General features: G+C 33.1%; 2 protein-coding genes across 2 annotated transcripts; both read right to left on the bottom strand.

Moving 5' to 3' along the window:
• Positions 1-1,121: 1,121 nt before the first annotated feature.
• LOC140174289 (uncharacterized) lies at positions 1,122-4,366 on the bottom strand. The gene is made up of 8 exons (XM_072198702.1): positions 4,356-4,366; positions 4,132-4,276; positions 3,771-4,038; positions 2,783-2,867; positions 2,546-2,678; positions 2,378-2,436; positions 1,390-1,513; positions 1,122-1,286 (listed from the first exon to the last, which is right to left on the bottom strand). The coding sequence occupies exons 1-8, from the start codon at positions 4,364-4,366 to the stop codon at positions 1,122-1,124; spliced, it is 990 nt and encodes a 329-aa protein (XP_072054803.1).
• An 11,893-nt stretch (positions 4,367-16,259) lies between these two features.
• Positions 16,260-20,842, bottom strand: LOC112702531 (uncharacterized). Its single transcript, XM_025753602.3, has 10 exons — positions 20,091-20,842; positions 19,832-19,969; positions 19,256-19,447; positions 18,391-18,528; positions 18,173-18,294; positions 17,893-18,025; positions 17,645-17,774; positions 17,429-17,508; positions 17,187-17,321; positions 16,260-16,859 (listed from the first exon to the last, which is right to left on the bottom strand). The coding sequence occupies exons 1-10, from the start codon at positions 20,628-20,630 to the stop codon at positions 16,635-16,637; spliced, it is 1,833 nt and encodes a 610-aa protein (XP_025609387.1). The 5' UTR covers positions 20,631-20,842; the 3' UTR covers positions 16,260-16,634.
• Between the last annotated feature and the right edge of the window lie 3,094 nt (positions 20,843-23,936).

Here is a 23,936-nt window from a genome sequence, read left to right as displayed (position 1 = left end):
AAAACCCCCTTCATCATAATACACAGCTGTAACAATTTTATTGAATGCATATCTTTGCTCAGGTGTTGCGATGACTAACATGTCTGAGGTATTTTTCTTTAAATCATCCCTGTTAAAGTTTAGCTCTTCCCTTATAATCCTTTCGGTTAACAAAGTATTATCAACTTCAGTTGCTAAAGGCATAGAAGGATAGTCTTTCAAGGTTTTACCATAGGAATGTAAGATCTTGTCTATATCCATTAAGCACCATTGCTTAATCTCATCATCTGACATTGTTAACTCTGCATATTATACAATACCATAAAAATTCAATCAAACTAAAAATGATTAATAAGGAAGAACTTTTATCATTGTAATTAATAGAAACTCACTGCTCATGTTCATCACGGCTCTCTGTCGATACAAAATATCATCTGAGAGTTCATGCCAACATCTATCCCAAACATGTTCTGGTCTTGAGATATTGTTGGATGTTAATAGAATGATAAATAACCTCCTAACATATGATCCTGAGGCCCATGAGCTTGCTTCCTTAATTGCATCAATGAATTCTTTGTCATCTTGCAAGAGTCTAAGGGCGAAACATGCATCTCTATATGTAGCATAAATTGTTCCTCCTACTGTTCTTATATCTCGAAAACTCATACATCTTCTTTGAGTATTCAAGAGAAGTCGTTGGTAATATTCTTCGGTATTTGCTGCAAAAAACTTAGTTAAAATCTCACTTTTAAGTTGCTAAATGGATTAAGCTACGCTATTTTAATTATTATGTAGCTTCACATCCGCATAAGAATAATTTTTCTAAAAAATATAGAAAAATAAAAAATCGTATAATCTACAAATTATAACTGTTAAAAGTTATTTGAACATTTATTTTCTAGTGTAGACAAATTGAATAAAATGGACGTGGGGTACAGGCTGTTAAGATTTTAATTAAATCCTTAAATAAGTAAGATCAAAATTGAATGTAGACTCGTCATTACCTGCAGGTACATGAGTCAACCTTCCAATTGCGAAGCCTTTCTTTCGAGAAAACCACTTTGAAGAATCGTCCTTCCAAACAAACTTGGTTGGAAACTCAGCATAAGTCAGATTTCGAGCATAAAGATATGACATGTTCGCTACCATCCATCCCATAAGAGTTCATAAGGATATGACATTTTCAGCACATGAATCACATATGGTTCATAAGAGTTCAGATTCCTCATTTTGAGTTGCACTTTGAAGATGAACTTAATATCCCTAAGCTTATTAATCTCTTCGGGACAGGAATTTTTCCCAACACCCTTCACAATTAGCGAAAAAAAAGTTCATTCATGCTCTCATAAGTAATAAAAATTAAGGTATAGTCCACACTATTAACACAAAAAAATGAATATGACATCAAACCTTAGTCACACAAGACTGCCTAAGGTCATTAACAGAAACTCCAAAAAACTTTGCAGCTTCTCCATCAAACAAAACAAAAGAGGCAGCATCAGTGTGGTCTATCACCCTTATGTGGATGTTGTACCTATTATTCACAAAAAAATATACAGTCCAAGAACAACACACTATGTAAATCTTACCGATAATCAGAGTATCTCTACTATGTTATTATTGAATTGGACGCAAATAATTTTTTAATGGCTTATCCAAAAGTCTCCATCCCACAAGGAAGAATAAAACGTATCAAATGGAATTAAAAAAATCTAAAAGCAAGTGACCCCGTGAACAAATCAAAGCTAAATAAATCAGCAGCCAATAATTTTTTTTTTCATATTTCCTTTGTGAATCAGAAACCAAAAACACAGAAATAGCAAGCCACAAAAGTAACTCTGTAATGTGATTTCAATAATAGTTAATCTAAATCTCCAACCCCACATTCACACAATTAACACCGATTGGCCATAACAAAAGCAAAAATTATGAGCAATGCCTTTTAATTAAAAAAAAAATAGTAATCAAGTAGAATTTTACAACATGTAATCAAGAAAAAAATAATAATCATGAACAATGTGAAACTTCACATTAAACTCAAAAACAACACATAAGATTCCATATTCGATTTGGAAACTTAGAAAAGGGAATTATCCAGGAGTCTCCATCCCACAAAGGAGAATAGTTCAAAATAATTCTTATTATATATAATTCATAAAAAATGTTATAAAAATACCTATTAAAATAATAATAATTTAATAGTATCTGAGCAAATAATACAAACGATTAGATTACACCATTATCTTCGAGGACAAAGAGTATATAGTGTGTGAATGTTAAAGAAGTATCGTGAGTCATACCTTGGCTCATAGAACTCATAGTCTCTAATGCAATTAGGACAGAATATCTTTTCTCAAGTTCTCTCAAGTTACGACGACACTTCTTACATCCTTTGTACCACCAACCAAATTCAGTCTCAACTTCTTTAATCGCCCCGGCTGTAACAAATACAGCATCCTAAAATCGATGGATGCGAGGGTACAACACAACAATTGAGATTATGATCCAACAAACATTAGAACTAATACAATGAAAAAAGGAAGACTAATAAAGAAAAGGATTTTACCTGATTATGCTCCTTTATCTCTGCAATTGTTTTGTAGACTGACAGACGTAAAAAATCTTCCTCATCTGAAACAGGTTGATCACAGACCAGCGGCATTATGCCTTGTCCATCAACAGAATCTAATTTGTTCACCCTTGCATTTTTAAATCAGAATTTAAAGAAATTTGTTAATAGTTTAATAATCAAAAGCATGGTATAAATATTCTGCTGGCCACAATACTGATCTATACACTGTACCTCGCAAAGAAATTCCTAGCAGCTGGAAACTCAACATTGATAAACAGTTTCGAATTGTAGTTTGTGTTGGATACACCCATGACCCCTACAAAAGACATAACAAAATAAAGAAAATACCATAAGCATATGATGACACAAAACATGCATTCAGATACCAGTAAAATAAACAAATAAATAAACCACTATAAAATTTCATCTTGTCCATTTGGAGAATAACCACATAGGTAAGACATGGGTGTTCCTCCAGATACTTGAGCAATTCAAAAGCAAAAGACTACCACAACATTACCCTTAATTTCTGTCCATCCCTATAAGAAATAGAAATTCTTGTAGAGTAAAGAGAGGCACAAAATTCCAAAATAAGATTTTAAAACAAAAGTCAATATCAAAAAGATATTAAGCATTACTCAAGATCATTCAAGTTCTATGGTGATATAACTTGATGGCTTCCCGTCCCGTGTGAATTCGACCAAGTTATCCTTAGAAGCAAGCTGACCTATCACATCTACAAAATAAAGGCACCAATCTATTCATTAACAAAACTCTATATGCCCAAATTTTTCTCTTTAGAATCAACGCATTTTATTTATGTTGAAATCAGATCCTTTTAATTTTCTTAAAAATAAAAATATAAAAGACTGTTAATAAATAGTTAGGGCCTAGAAATCGAAGTTCGTGAAAAAACAAAAAATAAATAGGTTACTACTTGTGTTTAACGATAACTTTAAAGGTACTAATTCTTTAGTTGCTATATATATGAAAGCGGTCTTTAGATGTGTTAGAATAAAACGCATAATAATAGAAAACAAAGCCAATAACAAATTGAAGAAAAATTTTAATAAATACATCAATTGAATCCATATCTGTCCACTATATGTTCATAATAAAAAAGACAGCAAATGATGCAAAACAATATATATACATAAAAATTAGACTTCAAAGAATTAAACAACACATGCATTATAGATTAATCTAACAAAGTACTTACCAACTAAATAACCTTCTTCTTTAGACTCTGATTGAATTGTTTTGAACGGAACAAAATTGAATCCGTTCAATGGAACTGAAGAATCTTGTACCGGACACACAATCGTTTCCCTCTTGAAGTGGATTCTAAATTCATGTCTAGTAGGCTTGAACTTGATGGTATTCAAAGCAACTCCAAAATTAGTGACCACGTACACGTTGCCCTCAGCGAGTAAGCCCTCGAAGATAAGAACAAATATGTCTTTTATAGTGCATTGAATTGTATCTCCCTGAATGCATTAATTTTATAGAGTCAGAGATAAATGAGGTTTATTGCTCAGTCATCACAAAAATAAATCTGAAATGCAAAGAGAAAATTTTACCTCTTCATCAAGGACAACCATCTCAATAGGTGCCTTCATCCCAGATCTTGCAAATTGAGAAACGGTCCAAAGTCTAATGACACGTACTTTGAGCTTCCACACCTTATGCGCTGGACCAGCATTGATACACTTGATGAGATCATACCTAAAAATCAAAGACCTCATATTTAGCAAAAGATAAAAAAAACTTATTGTGAAACAATCTACATGGCACATGAACTCACCTAGCTGCCATTGCTACCTACCACTACAAAATTACTCAAATATTATGAATTTCAGTATAGATAAAGAATAAGTGTGGTGATCACCTATGCCATACTTATAAAGAGTCACGGCACTGTTCAGCCCCAGTATTAGTAAGGATTGCAAGAATCTTTATGTTCCTATCAAAATCCAACTAAAAAAAAGAAAATTTTTTTGGACTATTCAGGATTAAAGAATCTGAATCATATCAATAAAATCAATAAGATAATTATCAAAATTAGGTTAGAAATTAACAGCCAACATTTATTGTGTTCCATTTAAATGGCAAACAGGAGTTTAATTCTGAAAAATCAAAATAAGAAGCAATATATGCTGAAGAGAAAATCACTATATTTACATACACTAATTAGGTACTGTAAATCACAATAAGTTTCGAAAAGGCATGAAATTATTTTATTTCTGTATGTTGTCAAATCATTTTATATCATAGATATTGACATTTCAAGAGGTACAGAATAAAGGTGGTATGAGAATTAAATTTGATATATAGCACCAATTTTTTGTTTCTTAATCTGATATAATTCTCAAAATGTTTGTTATCAGTACCTTTCATATATGACCAAAGATTGTGTTGAGAGCATAGTATCATATTTTCTATAATTTAAAATTTGAGGCATTGATTTTTATTGACTCCAAAAAAATATTGCAACATAAGACAAATAAAAAAATATATAAGATTTAGACAAAATAAAAAAATTTACGTGAAAAGACGTATTAAAATAAGGATCAATTGTATGATAAAATTAATTATATATGGGTTGCATGCAATTTGGGATTAGGATTTTAAATTACATATATTAATGAATTAGTTTAGAGACTTACCATGATTACAACCAAGGTTCTGAGAACAGGGGAAGGACCCAACGAAGGATCCATTGGGAAGCTACCGTTAGGACTAGGCATGTTTGTGTGTAAGTGTTCCAAGTAATTGGTTTTTTTTTTCTGTGTAATCTAAAACACAAAACACAAAACACACAACCCTGAGCTGAATAATCAAATAATCATCTACAAATTTTACAAAAAACACAAAGCAGCAGCAGTACAACAGAGCCAAAACCCAAAAATCAAATCATCATTCAACGATTTCAGCAAAACACAAAATCCTATAATCATTCAATAATTTGTTGATTTCAGAACAGAGATTCAGAGATTAAAATGAAAATCGAAGAACAGGTGCACACCAAAGCCACTGACCTTGGAGACAATGACGCCGAGACGACAGCGACAAGACGACTGCGAGCAGGAAGCATCCGATGGAGGATGGGCGCCGAGTGATGAAGAAGACATCAAATAGGGGATTTGACTTGAAAAATACCGACAGTACAAAGAGAGACTTCTCGGACAGCCACGGACGGCGGCAGTCGGTCACTCCGTTCAGCGGCGGTGGAGGCTAGCTAGGGTTTTCCCTCTTTGTTTTCTTTGAATGAAGAAATGAATGAAAGTAACAGCAAGGAGTAACGCGTTATTCCTTCCCCTTGAAACGACATCGCATTAGGCAAACCGAGCGGACACCGGTCCGGTCCAAACCGGTCGTTGGGCTTTCATTTTTTTTAAGTCAATAGATTATAAATTAATGTATTATAAATTAATGTTAATTCATAAAATTAATGAAAAGATTAATATTTATATTAGAATAAATAACAATTATGAAATAACAATTTTATAAATAACAATTTATTTATTTTATTTTAGACTTTATAAATGAAAAGATTAATTCACTAATACAACGAATTATAATTAATGTAGTATAATTAATTAAGTAATATAAATTATAATAAATTATCTAAACTATATTAATTATATTAATATTTAAATATATAATCAAATCAAATAAAATCAAATCAATTAAATTGGGAAACACTCTCCGAAGCATGCCACGTCAGCTTCATTATTAAGTGCAAATATCCGATTTTTATATAATAAAATAGATTCATTATGACCCTCATTAATAATTTTAGCATATTTTGTCTTTTTTAGCGTTTTTTATTTTTCTTAATTCTCCCAAAAATAAAGAGATAAAATAATTAAAGAGAATAATTATTAACAAAAATAATTCAATAAATTCATTTATTTTTATTATTTATAATTTTATTTTAAATTAAATTAAAAACGTACAGATCTACAAATTTTCTACAAGTATTTAATCCTATCATTTGATGATTCTTTTTTTATTTTTTTTTTAATTTTCTTAACTAAAAAAATTAAAACAACCAAAACGTCATTGGTATTTTTCATTCGAAATTTAAAAAAATTATAAAATAAAAACGACACTACCGTTTTGTAGATGAAAATTTTTTTAGTGTTTTTTTTAATCAAAACGTTTGTGCCATCTTATATTTAAATAATTAAAAAAACAACAATGCTAAGAACCAACTCTATATAAGCCAAGAATCAGCCAACTGATAAACTAGAGGTACCGGTGACTTTAACCGAATGTTACTATTGATAGGCACACGGATGTTTCTTTTTCTTATAAATTTGATGGTTTTGGATATAATTTCTATGTTTCATGTGTTACGCATTAATAAAACATAATTAATTATATGGAACCAATTAATGAATGATCAAAGCATCTGTTCTGTGATTCTCTCCTAACACTAGCGTATCTTCCCTCATGTTTTGAAGGTGGTCAATAATAATTTAACAAATAAATTAAATTATAAATTAATAAAACTAATTATAATTAATTATGTTGTTTCATTCTTGACTGATTATTAGTTGGTTCCATATACTTTTCCTTAAAAAAATATCTTTTACACACAAAACTTAGGTGACATTTTGTGTTTTTCAAAAAGTAAAAAGTCCTATAACAGTATAAAATTCACCTACACTAAAATATAGAGACACATCACATAATTTATTCGATTTTTCAATTTATATAGTGTTTTAAAAATACAATTTAATCAAATTTAAATTAATATAATTTTAATCATTTTTTTAATTTAAATTAGATTGAACGAGAGTTTAACTTAAATGGATTTAGATTTGTTTCTCATGCTTAGATTGAATTAGGAGCTTATCAAAATTTGTTAGACCCAAACAGACTATGGCTCCTTTCTCTTTATTAAAATTGAGTATATAGTCAAATTAATTGCCGAAAAATCACTTATTTTTTAAATTAATTTTAGAAATATATTTTTTTATTAAATTTATTTTTTAAAAATTTTAAATTAGTCATATTAATTTTTTTGTCATTTTGTTTGTTGATAATGTTAAAATTTACTAATATAACATCTTAAGTGATACTCTAGCACACACCTAAAATCTTAATTAACTATTAACATGATTAATTTATGAAATTAAGTAAAATTAATTTCAAATTGAGAAATTCTAATATCTCAAATTCTCCTCACAATTAGATTTTAAGTTGATCTAATTTTATAAATTTATTATAATAATAGTCAATTAAGACTTCTAAGTGTATATTAAAGTGTTACTTAATATTTTACATTAACAAACAAAATAATGAAAAGACTAACAAAACTAATTTAAAATTTTTAAAAGATGAATTTAATTAAAAAAGCTTTCAAAAATAAATTTAAAAAACTAAAAATATTTTAGAGACAAATTTACCTATTTAGTCTAGTAAAATTCTACCATCCCCCAATCTACAATAAAATGTGGGTTTTTTATAATTCAATCGATTATTTATACTACCCAATCGATTGAATGCTTCAAAATAATCTGAGGTCTCACAATTCAATTGATTGGTTGTGTTACCCAATCGATTGAATTCATCAAAACAATATGGATTTGCCAAATTCAATCGATTGGTTGTGCTATCCAATCGATTGAAGTGTGTACTATGCCTATTTCAATTTTGTTATTGTTTTTATAAATTATTATCTTATTATTCATCTATCTTATCTTTTGGTGACTGAAATAAATTAAACAAAGAAAAACAAAACAAACAAAACAAGAAACTGCTTAAATAGGGGGACAGTCCCATTTAAGACTACTATTAAACTCCTCCCAAGGTGAAAGAAGCTCCACATGCGAAAGTTGTAACTTTATCGCCATCTTTGCCATAGTATCTACCATCGTGTTTGCATCTCTCATAATCAAACGAAAGTCAACACGCCAATTTCAATGCATGATATCTCTTATTTTGAGTACCAATGGATCACTAAACCCAAAACCATCTTGTGTAACAAGATTAAATGCTTCCACACAATCCGTCTCATAAATAACATCTCGTTGACCCACATTCCAAGCTAAGAGATATCCTCTCCAAATAGCAAACAATTCTCCTTGAAGAATATTATTACTCTCAATCATTCCCAAACACCCCCTTTGCCAGCTCCCATTACAATCTCTAATAACACAAGTAAAACCAACACTATCACCCGAACCAAAATAACTAGCATCACAATTAATCTTAAAAGTACCAATGGATGGGGATTCTAAAAACCATCTAGAGTAGAGGGAATGGACATACATTGTAATTCAAAAATATTCCTAAACTCCTTTTCTGAAGTTAATGCCAGACAAATCACTTTTTTTGGAGGCAAAGTTTCATGGGGATTAAAGATGTCATTATTCCTTGCTCGCCATATCCACCAAAGTCCCGAAAAGAACTTTAACGAATGCTCTCTGCTATGATACAAGAACCAGTTCTTCAAATCTAAAGGATGACAAGAAATATCTAACCTATGCCAGACAAGCTGAGCTTTTGGACAATCTCGAATACAATGTAAAACCGATTCCTGACTAGAAAGACATCTTGGACACCTATCCGATGACAACATCCCTCATCTAAAGCAAAAACTTGCAGTAGGAAGAGCCTCCTTAAGACACAACCAAGCAAAAAACTTATGCTTTTCCGAAACAAGCTGACGCCAAAGCCAAAGCCAGTTTTCCCGCTCCTCCCAACCAAACAGCTGCTTACATAACCACAAGTAACCATTGCGTGAGTCATAGACTTTGGCAGCAGACCCACTCCAATACCAATCCACTTTCGGACCTGCCTGTTCATCTGGATTGTAAGAGAGAATATTACCTCTCAGATTTTGAGGTAAAGGAGAATAAAGAGTATCCAAATGCCACCTACTAACTGACCAAATATCCTGTATCCGAAGATTCGAATAAAAAATGTGAACATAATCCATCTCATTAGATAACCGTCCTTCTCTCCTCCAGCTAGAAAACCAAAAATTCTGGTTCAAATCTCCAATACACCAAGCAAACCCATCCTTCAACACTTCCCAAGCCTTGCAAAAACACCTCCAAATGAGAGAGTCCTTGTTCTTAGAATAACTAAAACAGTCATATAGAGATGATTGGTATTTGGCATCCAATAATTGGACCCATAGCTTGTTTGGCTGCTGGAAAAAAGTCCAAACTAGCTTCCTAAGAAGAGCAATATTTACACAACAAGGATTTCTAATCCCCAAACCTCCATATTATTTTGGAGTAACCAGTATCTTCCAACTAACAAGATTCAATCCTCTTCCATCAACTTGTCCTTTCCAAAGAAAATTTCTCATCATAGAATCCAATTTACTAATGATTTCTTTGGGAAAAATAGAGATCTGCATTTGGTACGTGGGAATCGCGGTGGCAACAGAATTAACCAAGCAGAGTCTACCAGCCCGATTGAGTAAACTCCCTTTTTAGCTTGCTAGCCTACTCCGAATCTTATCCAGGACACCATTGAAAGCTAAACGAGTCACCCTAGAATGACTAAGGGTAACTCCAAGATTCTTGCCCAAGTCTTGGACAAATCTGATAGAGGATACCCCAGTGAAAACCTCTTTCCTTGTTGCAGAGACATTCTTGGAGCAAAGCGCTTTAGACTTCTCCACATTAATCTTCATCCCAGATGCTTTGCAAAAAGTCTCTAAAACCAACATCACATTTTGCACTTGTCTCTTTGTAGCTTTACAGAATAGAAGCAAGTCATCCGCAAACATTAAGTGGGATATTCTTGGTCCCCCTCTAGAAATAGCAACTGGCTTCCACAAGCCCAAATCAACCTGATGACTAATAAAGCATGCCAATTGCTCCATACACAACACAAAAAGATAGGGTGACATAGGGTCTCCTTGTCTAAGACCTCGGCTAGAAGTAAAGCCATTCAGATGACTCCCGTTCCAAAGAATAGATAAGGAAGAAGCAGTGACACAATTTATAATCAAATTAAGTATAGGAATAGAAAAATCAAAGTTCTTAAGGGTATGAGCTAAAAACCTCCAGTCAACTCTGTCATAAGCTTTCTCCAGATCAATCTTAAAGGCCAGTGTGCCTTTCTTTGATTTAGTCTTCTTCATAAAGTGGAGGACTTCTTGAGCAATAATGATGTTGTCAGGAGTTCCTCGTCCCGGAATAAATTCTCCTTGAAGCGGGCCAACAATCTCCGCAAGATGAGGACGAAGCCTATTAACAAGGACCTTCGTGATGATCTTGTAAACTACATTGCAGAGACTAATCGGCCTGAAATCTTTCATAGATACCGATGATTCAACCTTTGGAATGAGAACCAGTAAAGTCTCTAACATTCTCGGATCAAGAGTAACACCAGAGAATGCCTGCTTAACCATCTTCCAAACATCAAGACCAATGATCTCCAAATATTCTTTGAAGAAGAAAGCTTGAAACCCAGAAGGACCCGGAGCTTTAAAAGAGTTCATGTGAAAAACAGCTGTTCTGACTTTCTCCATATTAACTGGTGCCATAAGATTATTGCAAGCTTCCTCATTCAGATAAGGAAGAGGCACATCACCAAGGCAACCCAAATCAACATCATCCAAATGACAGAATAAACTTTTATAGAAAGACTCTACTTCTTGACTCAGAACCTCTGGATCAGTTTCCCATACTTCATCCTTGAGAAAAAGGCCATGAATCTTATTATGCTTCCTTCGCGCAAGAGTTTGAATATGAAATAATCTTGTATTCCTATCCCCGAACCTTACCCACTGCTCTTTGGACTTTTGGAACCATAGGAGCTCTTCTTGCACTAGAGTATTATTATAATCATCAAGCAACTGTTGCTCTTTCTGATGCAAATAAATACTATTCACCACTTCCAAACGCTTTTGTAAGTAATTAATCTGCTGCTCTAATTCACATTTCTTAACAAAAATATTACCAAATACCTTTGAGTTAAACTCTAGTGAATTCTTCTGTACTTCCGAAAGCTTGCCATGAACCCCTCTATTATTAGACCACCATGACTGGTTCACAATATCCCTATACCCAGGATGAGTAGTCCAAGCAGCAACAAATCGAAAAGGTCGATTCCCTTTAGGCTGAGGACGACCTTTACAACGCACCAAAATAGGGCAATGATCAGACTGAAGCCTATTTAAAACTTCTGCATAAGCCTCTGGAAAGATAGATAACCAACTACTATTTATACAGACTCGATCAAACTTTTTTGCCACGTTAACATAATTTTTCACCCTCCTATACCAAGAAAATCGCCTCCCAATAGTCTTCAGATCAAACAAACCACTATCCCCTAATGAAGTAGCAAACATGTCTGCTCTTTGATGAGAAAATTGACAGTTCTTAGATTCATGAGAAAATTTGACTTCATTAAAATCACCAAGAACAATCCAAGGTCCTTGAAAAACCATGGATTGTGCAACAAGATAATCCCAAAGGGGAACCCTTTTATTAAATTGAGGACTTCCATAAATACCACTACACCTCCAAATTAAATTATCAAAGTGAACCTCCACAGTAACACCGTGATCAAAAGCATCAATGAACTTACAACAAACACCCTTCATAGAGGATAGAAACCAAATACCTCCCTTATGCCCCTCCGCTTCTACTATACCAACAGAGTGATACCCCAACCTTTCCCAAAATAATTTTAAATACTGAAAAGGGGAGTGAGTTTCAACCACAATAAAGAAAACAGGTCTAAATTTTCTAACAAGTTCCTTACAATGCACTCGGGCTAACTTATTAGAAGCATCCCTAATATTCCAAACAATCATATTTAAACTATCCATAAATAACAGAGACAGAATAAATAAGAACATAAACTCTAAACAGAATCACCAACCTCAATAGGTGGTTTGTCCTGCGGTACTGGCACACTCTGATCCTCAATAATTGCCACCTTCGGACCCCCCGACATTGCACCTGCCATGCTTCCATCTACTAAGGTTTCCTCTGTTGTGCCACCATTTTTATCAACTGGCGAGTTCTGCAAGGAGGAAGGCCGAGGACGCTTCCGTAGAGAAATTCCACGACGTGCAGGAGTTCTGCGCGATGGAGATGGCACAATTTCATGTTTTTCTCGCTTCTCCATCCTAATGCCAATTGATTTTCCTCCATCACCATGCAAATTGGGCCTTGGAACCCTTCTCGAACTAAACTTGTGCTGTTTTCCATCTTGGTCCTTCAAATCTGATGACTGGCCCATTGTGAATTTTTCCTTACGCAGCACTTGTTGCCAGCCTTCTCCATCATCCATGCATGCCTCGTTAACATGACCATCAGGCACGTGAGGAGCCAATGATTCCGTAACCACATCCTTCCCTTTAAAAACTCCTAATTTCTCACCCAAATTATGAGGATTCTCACCCTTCTGATTCTGCCTCTTTTTGAATCTCATGATTGTTGTGTGGCACTAGTGTCAGGGCTTCATTATTTTTTCCATCACCAAAGGAATTTCTGTTTTCTTCCAAGGACTCCTTCTCCATGCACAACGATTTATCATGCCCATACCGTGCACAAGTAGCACAAATCAACTGTAAACTCTCGTACTCCACTTCATAAGTCACCCCCTCCATTATAATATGTTTGATTACAGGTAACTCAAGATTAATTTAAACACAAGCTCGGGCATATTTTTCTCTTTCTGCAAGCTTAGTGGCCAAATCTACTTTTACCGGAATCCCTATTGCAGAAGCAATTCGCAGCATTGCTTGTTCCTGGTAGCACCAAATTGGAAGTTCCGAGACTCGAATCCATACCAGCGTTGATCCAAAAGATTTTCCGCATGGCCTAAAATCCATATTCCATGGCTTTACTGCAACATAGTGACCGTCTATCAACCATGGGCCACCAAGAATGACTTTCTCACGATCCGCAGCAATATCAAATTTAACCAAAAAATATCCAAACCCCACATCCAACAAATCAAAACCTTCTTTGATGCGCCATACTATCCGAAGCTTATGCATGAGAGCCGTGTAGCCATAATGCTTATCCAGCACCTTGATCACGATGGCTTCCTTATAAGGTTCAGCTAGACAGCTCTTTGCCTCCTTGGTAAAACTGACACTCGATGGACGAGAATCACCCTGCTTACATGTCATCGTCGCAATACCATCTCCAAATAAAGATCCTACTAAGGCAAAGGCCTTAGACTTTTCTGCACCAATGACTTTATCTCTAAAAGAGACCTTGGATGACTTTTTTAACCCCTCTCGAGAAGAACCCTCCTTAACACCGGATACACAGCCACCCACGCTCTCTCCCTTATGGCCTGACCATCTTCCTCACCGTGTTTCACCCTCAACCGCTCGCCTCCGCTCTCTCCTCTCATTCTCCTTGAGTACGGAGTACATCATCTATCTTATCTTTAAAATTCTATCTTTAATTTTTAAGGTTTTATTTTGATTTAGATACTCTAATCTTATCTTTTCTTTAATATTTTGATTAGAGTATCTAAATCAAAATAAAATCTTAAAAATTGAAAATAGAATTTTAAAGATGAGATAGATGAATAATAAGATAATAATTTATAAAAATGATAACAAAATTGAAATAGGCGTAGTGCACACTTCAATCAGGTTTCCATAACTCAATCGATTGGACTACAGGTTGTTATCACAAAACAATAGATTGAAAATTGCAAGGCAGGATGGTTTTCGCAAAAATAAATCGATTGGTCATATTACCCAATCGATTGAACGATGAATAAAACGTGGGTTTTTTATAATTCAATCGATTGAATGCTTCAAAATAACCTGAGGTCTCACAATTCAATTGATTGGTTGTGTTACCCAATCGATTGAATTCATCAAAACAATATGGATTTGCCAAATTCAATCGATTGGTTGTGCTATTCAATCGATTGATTTTCAAAGAAACACGATTTCACAACCCTGGACGAACGTCACGGATCAAATATAATCTTTTAATCAATTGAAATAGTCAAGAAGTTTATTACGATCAATGGAAGATCTAATTTCGTTATTGTTTTTGTTTTTTATTGTTAATAAATATGATAGATTAATGATAAAATAATAATTTATAAAATAAAAAATAGTTTTTATGATTAAATAAAATATATGGGGTTAATTTATAATTAAAATTAAAAAAAAACTATTTAACAATTATTAAAAATCTTAAAAAACATATTTTATTCTGGAACCATTTAATGGTCCAAACGTTCTGGACCATCGAATTCTTTGAGAGGTAAGTTCAATTTATTTTTCACTTTTTATCCTGACAAAAAAACTTGACATAGTTCATAGTACAGTTGGGATTTTTATACCCTTAGCATGAATCTCTCCTTTTTCTAATTAGCTTTTGGTTAACTGGTTGGTAAAATAGAAGAAGCAGAAGTTCCAAGGGAAGCAATAATCAGTCATTTTCTTTTTCATTTTCACCCATGAATAATTAAGGAAGATGGGGGCGGAGATCCCTCCTTAAGTTCCCCATTTGCCTCGGAAATTTTTTTTTTTCTATTTTCATCTTGTCGAAAAAAATTTTCATCTTTAAATTTCTATTGGCGACAACATTTGTGTCTTAGAAAATTTTACCACCTCTATAATTAGGTTCAATTTAAATAAATAACTTAAATAATTTTTTTTAAAAGAAGGATTCAAAATATAAAAACTTTTATTAATATCAGTTTATAAGTAAATTATTTTATATTTAAATTTTTAATTATAAAAATACTTATTTTAAAGTTATAGCGTTTGAATAAATAATTAAAAATATATATTTTTTTACGCAAGAAAATAGATATTAAAATATGATGATAACAAATACTTTTTAATATTAAATGTTGATTTTACATAACATAATTACTAAGATTACAATTGATTAGGCAATTAATTCTTTATTTATTCTCTTATTAGCTTCATTTTTCTAGAACTTTTAGCATTCATTTTTTCTATGTAATAATATCATTCTACTTCACTTCACCCATAATGGTGTTCTTGTACGTGGTGAATAGTAACAAAATTCTAATTCACAATAACCTTGATGGCAATGCTAAAGAAATTATTATGTAGTTAGTGTTTCCTGATTTATTGTGTATGATATGGTAGGTGAAAATGAAAAATAAATGTGAAATGTGTGTCGGTGTATATTTTGTTGCTATTTTTTATTTTTTTATTTTTTACTCCTATTAGAACTCCCTCCTTTTTTATTGGGGTCAAAAACTTGCTATAACTAACTATAAAAATAATAGCAAGCTATATAAAAAGATTTAAGTGCTTCTAGCAGATAGAACCTTGCATAAAAATGGTAGTAGAAGGCCAGTATTTCCAGCAAATAGAAAAAATATTTTTCACATAGTCAAGAATGAAAGTAGATTTTTTTTGTTTTGAATTCAATTTTTTTACGGAAGTAATAAAATGACTTATCAAAAAAGCGAAGTCATATTTCTACTTCTTCAGGAAGTTGTGAATTAACCTTTTAAAAAGTTCAAAATTTTTCTTTGACAAATATGTGTATTATGACTTTTCATAATACAAAAAAAACACTTATGTTACTTCTCAAACGGACTCTTAATGCTTCGTATTAAGGATAAGATTTTTGCTAAAAATGTTCTTGTGGACATATAGTAAAAAAATTTTGAAAGAAAAATTAATTTTTTCCAACATGTTAAATATATAAAAAATAAATAAAATACATTTAATTTATATTTACTAGTGCACAGGTTCAAATGTATAATCTCAAAATAAAATATTTATCGATGCCAGTCCCAAGAATGTGCATAACAAAGAAATACAAGAATAAACCAGAATGAGAACAAATGTGAATTGAAACACTTCAAAATTTGCTTCCAAGCACAATTTGTTTCAACTTCATATAAATTTCCTCTATAGCCATTTGGGCACACACTTATCTTAGATCAATAAATAACAAATCCTTTTTAACTGTGGAGAAAGTTATTTCTCAAATTGACCTAAATCTAGGGAACATACATGACCCCCAACTAATTGGCCAGCGCAAGCATCCAAGTTTTGTGTACTCCATTTTTGTTTGATTTCACTATGTTTTGGACGGTTGTAAATTAAATGGTCCTCGTCCATGCCAACCTAGGACAGGTTCAACATCTCTGACAATTTCTTATAATCCAAGAAATGCATGTTCTGCGACAAGAAAACAGCACCAACAGCAAGTACAACAGAAACAAATGCCATGCTCTTCATGCATCCATGACCTTGTGACAATCGCCGCAGAATAACTTTGCAGTGCTTGTCGGCATCCTTCAATAATGCAAGGCGAGCACCGTCCTCCACCTTAGACAAACCCTCTTCATTCTATGAAAGACAAATTAAGCGAGAGAGATGAAGTTTGTCCGGTCACAAATACAATGAATCAACATCAGGATTAAGATAAAATAAAATTAATTCCTCTAGAATGACTTAGCTGAAACAAGAACATCACATAGGTTCTCTGTATTGAACTACAAATTTCCTAATTATGTCACACACAATCTTATTGAAACATATTACATTCAATAAAATTTAACATCTAAATCTGACAACACTTATAATGCTTACCAATTAAAAATGCAACAGATAGGTCGACTTTCTAAAGGGTCGTGATGCAAATGTATTGACTTAAAAGAAAAGAAAACAATTTACCTTTTGGATGAAGCTTTTGAGAGCTTCACTTAAAAGATCAGAACTGGAATGTGTGATGGTGTGTTCCTTCCAGTCATCAGACAGCTTTTTCAATACAACAATACTTGCTTCAAGGTTATCCATATATAGCAAATCCTGTTTCCAAGCATTCAATTACGTATTCATATTAGTAAGTAGGGAAAGAGTCATATGAAAAATTCAACATCCAAAAAAGGAATGAAATATTATTCTGTTGTGCTCACCCATTGCTTGTAACATTCAGGGTTCTGAGCCAAGCACCACATAACAATGTCACTGGCTTCCTTTGATAGGTCAGAATTGGCTGTAAGAGAATAAACCATCTTAGCTTTCACACTAAAAGGAAAACACCAACTCCTTGAACTCTTCAGTAAATACTGAAGACAGCATGCAAAAGAAAAGCAACACACACTATACAATCTACATTAACTGGGCATCACCTTCTCCAGCAGCTTTAATTGCAAAGCTTAATATCTGCTGCGCAAGTTGCTTTGTTGCTTTGCTTCCAGGCGATCCCGCCAGGGCTACCTCCTTTAATGTTGGATAAACAGCTGCGAATCTCTCAGTGGCCTTAAATAGATATACGAGGAAAAGAGAAAATAACAGATGAGTAACTAAAGGTTGCAATCCACATCATTAGATGAATTACAAGATTTAATCCCAAAAAAAAAAATAGAGGAAGTTCTACTTTGACCCGGGCTGAAGGAGGAGGAAAAGTGATTCTCAATAGAGTGTCAAGAGCTGATGGCGGCACAACGCGCTCCCCCTTTCTGACAGCCCCATTTAGCAAGATAGGCCGAGCTTTGGGATATGCAATAATTCTGTTCAGAAAAGAAATACAACAGAGCAAATTCATAAAAAATAAAAAAATAAAACAAAGAAATAAAATAAAAGAAGAAAAGGATCAGCGATCAATTCTGCACCTCTTACATGAAGAATTAGGGAAAATAGATAAAAAGATTCCTAACCTTTCAACCAACTGCAAAATCAAGTCTCTCGACTGTGGATTACAACTGGATTTGCCGCAGAGCATAGGTAAGAGAAGAGAGACCCACAAGTACAACCCTACAACTAGATCTCCTTGAGAAGCCTAGACAAATTATTTATCAGGTTAAAAATCCATAAAAAAATAATTCATATTTTCAGTTGTGGCAAGAAGGTGCTAAGTCATGTTGAAAAGAGTCACCTGAGCTATCACCCAAATAATGAGAGGAAGTTTATCCTGACCTTGATATTTTTGACTCTCCTTCATTATTGGCAATAAACTAATCATGACATCAGGTTTTCGTCGAATTATCATCGCTAAAGCCACAAATATGGCAACCTGTAGTTCAAATGATATACCATGTTAACATCAAACAGAGGTTAATCATATGTTGTATAAGTCATATGTGGACAATAAGCATAAAGCAATACAAGGTTTTTGACTGGTATTTCCATAACTATATTTAATTAGGGGCAATGTTCTAACTATCAATAAGTAGTAAAAAAGTATTCGAAGTATGCTTAAAGAAGTGACACTACAGATGACCTGATAAGGACATATACCCTTTCCGAAATATCATAGCGGTGAGAGACTAAGAGTACATTTTTTCACATTGAACAGGGCTATAATTACAGAAAATCAAACCTAAAATTATCAACAGTTGAGGATCAGACTCTCATGCACTACTGTCCAAGGAGGCATGTATTTCCACCAGTCCACTAACATCCGAACTTGGTTCTAGCCTGATAGGATAAATTAACCCCCCCCCCCCCCCAATTTTCATGTAGTTTTTACAAGCTAATCATGCATTAGTAACTCTTGATAACAAAACTATGGGTGTTCGTGAGTTTTTGTTTTGAAGGTGAAGGAAGGCAAGAGCTTGAAATGTAAAGTCTTTTTTACTTCTCAAACCCTTACCTTACATCCCTTCTCCAAAACTCTTAACTTGCAAACCTTGTAAAAACACTCTAAGGAACCACATGAAAGATTTTCAAGATCTGAGCCTAAAAAATTAGTCAAAACCAATAAATAAAGACAACATAAAAAATCTGCTGCAGTATGGTACCTGAGATTTTGCCGAAGGTTGCTGCTGGACCACCTTTTTATTTCCCTTAACAACACCCTGATGAATTGCAAGGTCTGCAAGAATGCTGTCCAACGACCATAGCACAAAGGACCCAAGTGCTTCGGATGATCGATGGCCAATCCATTCAGTTGATAATTTATAAATATCCTCCGAGATATGTGAAAGAGGGATCTATGGGGAAACGCAAATAAGAAACACTTAAAACAATTAGTTAACAGAATTGCTACTATCTAAGCAACAAAAGATGATGCCGACCATAAAATAGAGAACCAGAGACCTAACAGATCAATCATTGAAAAAAATCTGATAAGTCACGGGAATCAACCTTTTCAAAAAGCAATTTAAAATGTCAAAATAAATAAATCAATCAAAACATTCCCTTCCAAACCAAAGCAAACAAGCAATACTTGCACTTCACAGTTGCAAACATTAGGTGAGAGAACAAAGCTAAATCCAACAAAAAGCTTACATCTTTCACCTTCTAATCATAAGCCGAATAAAGCCTTTTGTTTCTTTTCTTTCGTTATATAGGAAGGGGAAAAAAAGACAACTTACATCAACAATCTTTACAACTGGAGATTCTTTGAAAGTCTTAAACCATGGGAATTGAGCTCCTCCGACAGATGAGAAGGCGCGGCCAAAATAATCAGCAAATCGCATCAACAAAATGTCTTCCTGAGATTCATATGAAGCCTGCACCACCAAAACACACGCACATTCAAATTTCCACAAATCACAATTCAGATCAATCTCAAACTTGAAATCAGAAGCAATCTCAAAAAAATCAAAACCGAAATTGAGTTTCAAAACTCACCGTGATCTCAGCGAGAAACGCGGCAAGATCATCAGCATTGATCGTTGAAGATGCCTCTGACACCGTCACCTTTGGCTTCTTCGGCTTCTTTTGTTTCACCTTCTTCGCCTGAGAAGAGCCATTCAGAGCACCTCCCTGGTCGGCATCGCCACCGTCATCGTCCTCATCATCATCGGAATGCCGCAGCGATCTCTGCGGAGCAGCATCGGACGAGGCATTATCGCCGGCGATCTGAGCCTCAGCGATCCGGCGTCGACGCTCCTCGGAGTGGCGCTCAACGGAGCTGAAGACAGAATCAGAAGCTGCAGCAGAGGAGGAAGAGGCGGCGGCACCGTCAAGATCGGCGGTTACAGACTGCTTAGAGGATTTGTTCCGGTTCCGTTTGTTATAGGAAACCGTTTGCCATTGGTTGTTCAGCTGCGGCGGGGGTACATAATTAAACGCTGCTCTTCTTCTGTGAGCTTGATCTTCTTCCTCTTGCTCCCTGAGAATAGCTTCTATTAGTGCTGCGTTAAGTGAATTCTCTTCTTCTGTTTCCATCTTGTTTTATTCAGAATTGGAGTTATGTTGTTTCAGAGATAGAGAGTGTTGGATTGTTGTGATGAGTAAGGTCGTGTTTGGCTTATGACTTATGAGATTCAGAAGTGATGACAGAGGAACATGGAGACAGAGCAGAGGGAGCACTAGGGAGTGTGGGTGAAAGGACACGTGGGGGTTTTTTTCGTCTTCTTCTTCACTTTGACATCGATCCCTTCTTGAATTACGAGAATAGCATTTTATCCGTTTCCTTTCGGGGAAAAAATAATTAAGAGAGTAACACGCTGCCAATTTAAATTGGATATTTTCATACTTAAATTTAAATAATATTTTTATAAGATAAGTTAGTATCTTTTAAGATAATGGAAAGATGAATTATCATTAATTGCAAAAGATAAAAATTCATTTCGTATTGTTGGATAACTTTATGTGGTTGTTAAAGAAATTTTTTTAGTTTTTGTCAATTTTTTTTCGTATTTTCGATAGTTGAATTTTCTTGTTCTGTTTCTTTTTAACTGTGATCTTCTCTATCTTCGCCTCATCCTAGTTTCAGAGATGCCAGAAACTAGCATTTTTTGGCGATGTAAACCAGCATTTGGATTTCGGTTCATGCATCATTCATTCTGGTTACGAATTTCTTTTTCAGGAAAGTAATTAATTACAAGATTTTGCAACGCCAACACGTTTGCAAATCTGAGTTTGGGTTATATATGGATATAAGCTACTACCAAAAAGATAAAAATAAAAAATTGTGGTTTTAAAAAAAAGGAAATACAAAATTAATTTACATTCAATAGATTTTGACATTTTGTTTTATTATTGAATAACTTTTTAAGTTTTTATAAAAATTAATTTCTTTTTTCAAAAGAAGAAAAGTTAGGGCTTCTAAAAAAAAAACTTCTCCTATACTTTTATTGATTTTGATTTTGTTAAATAAAGAAGCACTTAAGGATATTTTTTATTTAAATAAAATTTTGATGTGAATTACCAATTTAAACCAAAATAGAAAAATGATATATTTGTGTTTTACGACGATTCTATACATTGTGGAACGAGATATGTATAATTTTGGGCAGAAAATACGGGCTAATAAAGAAAAGGGAAAAAAATAAGTAGTGGCCATTTGATTTATATTAATTTCAAAAATAAAATCAATCTTATCTAAAAGATAAAATATATTACGATTTGTATTACTTTAATTTAATTTTATTTTTAAAATTGAATTAACCAATTTAAATCGAACCGATCTAATCCAATCTTATCAAACTTTATCTTTTAAATAGATCGATAATCAATCTAAACCTTGGTATGACTTTTCCTCTATTTTTTTCATACGTGCTAATATCTTGTTGGCCAGAGAAACTATACATATAGGATACCATCAAGATATGTTCAAGTTAAATTGCACGATCCCTCGTTGTGTTATGAACTTAGATAGGTGTAACTTTGTCATTTAATGCAACCAGATTATTCACAAAACACACTCTATAAATTTATCTACTACTGTTTAAATGGCTAAATCATATATTCATTTTATTTAAATAAAAATATCTATGTTAATAGAAATATTTGTTGAAAAATAAAAAATTTAACTTATAAAAATATTTATTGTATAAAAAATACAAAAAATAAGTTTTTCAGTAATCATTAATCCAAACAATAATGCTCCTGTTAGCCAAAAGAAAAGCCCTTATAATAAACTACCTGAACATTCTAAAAAGTTGCGCTTTATTGAGTATTTGACCAATAGAGTTTCTTAATAATGTGTTTTAGATCTGATTAATGTGCATCCAGCAAATAAGTCAACGATAATAATACTTGTATTTTAATTAGGGAAGAAGTAAATACAAAGAGGCCCTCAAATGATTTTGAAGCTGGTAAAATGATAAATAATTTTTGTTATTGATAAAATAATTTAAAAAAATTAAAATTTGATAAAAATATTTAAATATAAAAATATAACCTCATATTAAACAAAAAACGCTAATCTAATAAGATAAATACTGGTGTTTAAAAAGTGGTATTTATTTACTTAAAAAGAATTAAAAGTTATTATTTAATTTAAAAGACATAAAAATAAATAATTTTTAAAGAATTAAAATTTATTACAAAAAATAAGTTAAGCAAAATTTAGACAAAATTTCATAAACACCATAGAATCGGCCATCTAACAATATGAAAGAGCTTTAGTGATGACAGTAAAAAATTTCGATAACATTTTCAGTAAAGAGGAAAGCTTGCACATGCGATAATGGTATTTCCACATCTCATTCTCTCTCAGTCTTGCATCCCAACTCTTGTTCGTGGGGAACACCCAGCCGATATTAAACACTAAGATGGCACGTGGCTGAAGAGAGGTGAAGGGTGACGAAGTAAGATTAGAGATGGAGTCGGAGGTAATGTGTGGCAGAGTAGGACTATAGATGGAGTCGAAAGTGGCGTTGATGGTAGGTGGTTGAGGAAGAGGAGTCGTAGACTTGAAGTACTATTGTCATTAGCCAATTACTAACACCAAGAAGACGCCAACAACTACACATAGCGACAACTATAGGTATAATCATCACCTTTGGATCCATTTCAAGGGAATTAAAGGGAGAGGAAGAAGGGGATGCCATTTCAAAGGGAGAGAGAAGAAGAAATAATACAATATATATATATATATATATATATATATATATATATATATATATATATATATATATATATATATATATATATATATGAGTAATGCTAAGGAGTCAATAGTCTAAGTGTACAATGGGCTAAATTTTTGGTTCATGAATAAAATGAACATCACCCATACTATTCAGAATAACCATCCGAATACCAGGGATAATAAACATCTCATGTCATAAAATTACTCATCTCAAAAACTTAAGTTGATTTTGGAGTTCACCAAGGATTGAACCCTTGACTTTTCGGATCTAGAACTCTAATACCATGTCATAAACCCACTCATTCCAAAAGCGTAATCTGATAGGACAATGTAACACTAATGGTCATATCTATAATACTTCCTAAACCTCCATTGTACACATTGTACGCTTAGATCATTAGCTCCTTATACTTTATATATATATATATATATATATATATATATATATATATATATATATATATATATATATATGACAAAATAACCCATCGTTAAATTTTTATTAATAATTTTGTAAGAGTACTGTTAGAGATGTTCATGTCATGATACCACTCATCCCAAAAACTTTAACTAATGGGAAAAGATAACACTAATGGTTATATCTCTAATACTTTATAAACATCCATTGTACACATTGTACAAATATTCCATTG

This window comes from Arachis hypogaea, chromosome 7 (assembly GCF_003086295.3).
Source record: "Arachis hypogaea cultivar Tifrunner chromosome 7, arahy.Tifrunner.gnm2.J5K5, whole genome shotgun sequence".
NCBI classification, from domain to species: Eukaryota; Viridiplantae; Streptophyta; class Magnoliopsida; order Fabales; family Fabaceae; genus Arachis; species Arachis hypogaea.
Note: the sequence above shows the minus strand (reverse complement) of the source record. Positions and strands in the feature narration are given on the sequence as shown.

What these genes read in the sequence shown, in the direction of transcription:
- LOC140174289 (XM_072198702.1), bottom strand. An exon ending in TGGTTGTCCTTGATGAAGAG is followed by an intron (nt 4,039 to 4,131) that starts GTAAAATTTTCT and finishes TAATGCATTCAG; the next exon opens with GGAGATACAATTCAATGCAC. An exon ending in AGAAGAAGGTTATTTAGTTG is followed by an intron (nt 2,868 to 3,770) that starts GTAAGTACTTTG and finishes TGTCTTTTGTAG; the next exon opens with GGGTCATGGGTGTATCCAAC.
- LOC112702531 (XM_025753602.3), bottom strand. Translation starts at nt 20,630, where the DNA reads ATGGAAACAGAAGAAGAGAATTCACTTAACGCAGCACTAATAGAAGCT. An exon ending in CAGTTGTAAAGATTGTTGAT is followed by an intron (nt 19,448 to 19,831) that starts GTAAGTTGTCTT and finishes GTTTCCCCATAG; the next exon opens with ATCCCTCTTTCACATATCTC. An exon ending in AACCTTCGGCAAAATCTCAG is followed by an intron (nt 18,529 to 19,255) that starts GTACCATACTGC and finishes TTTGAACTACAG; the next exon opens with GTTGCCATATTTGTGGCTTT.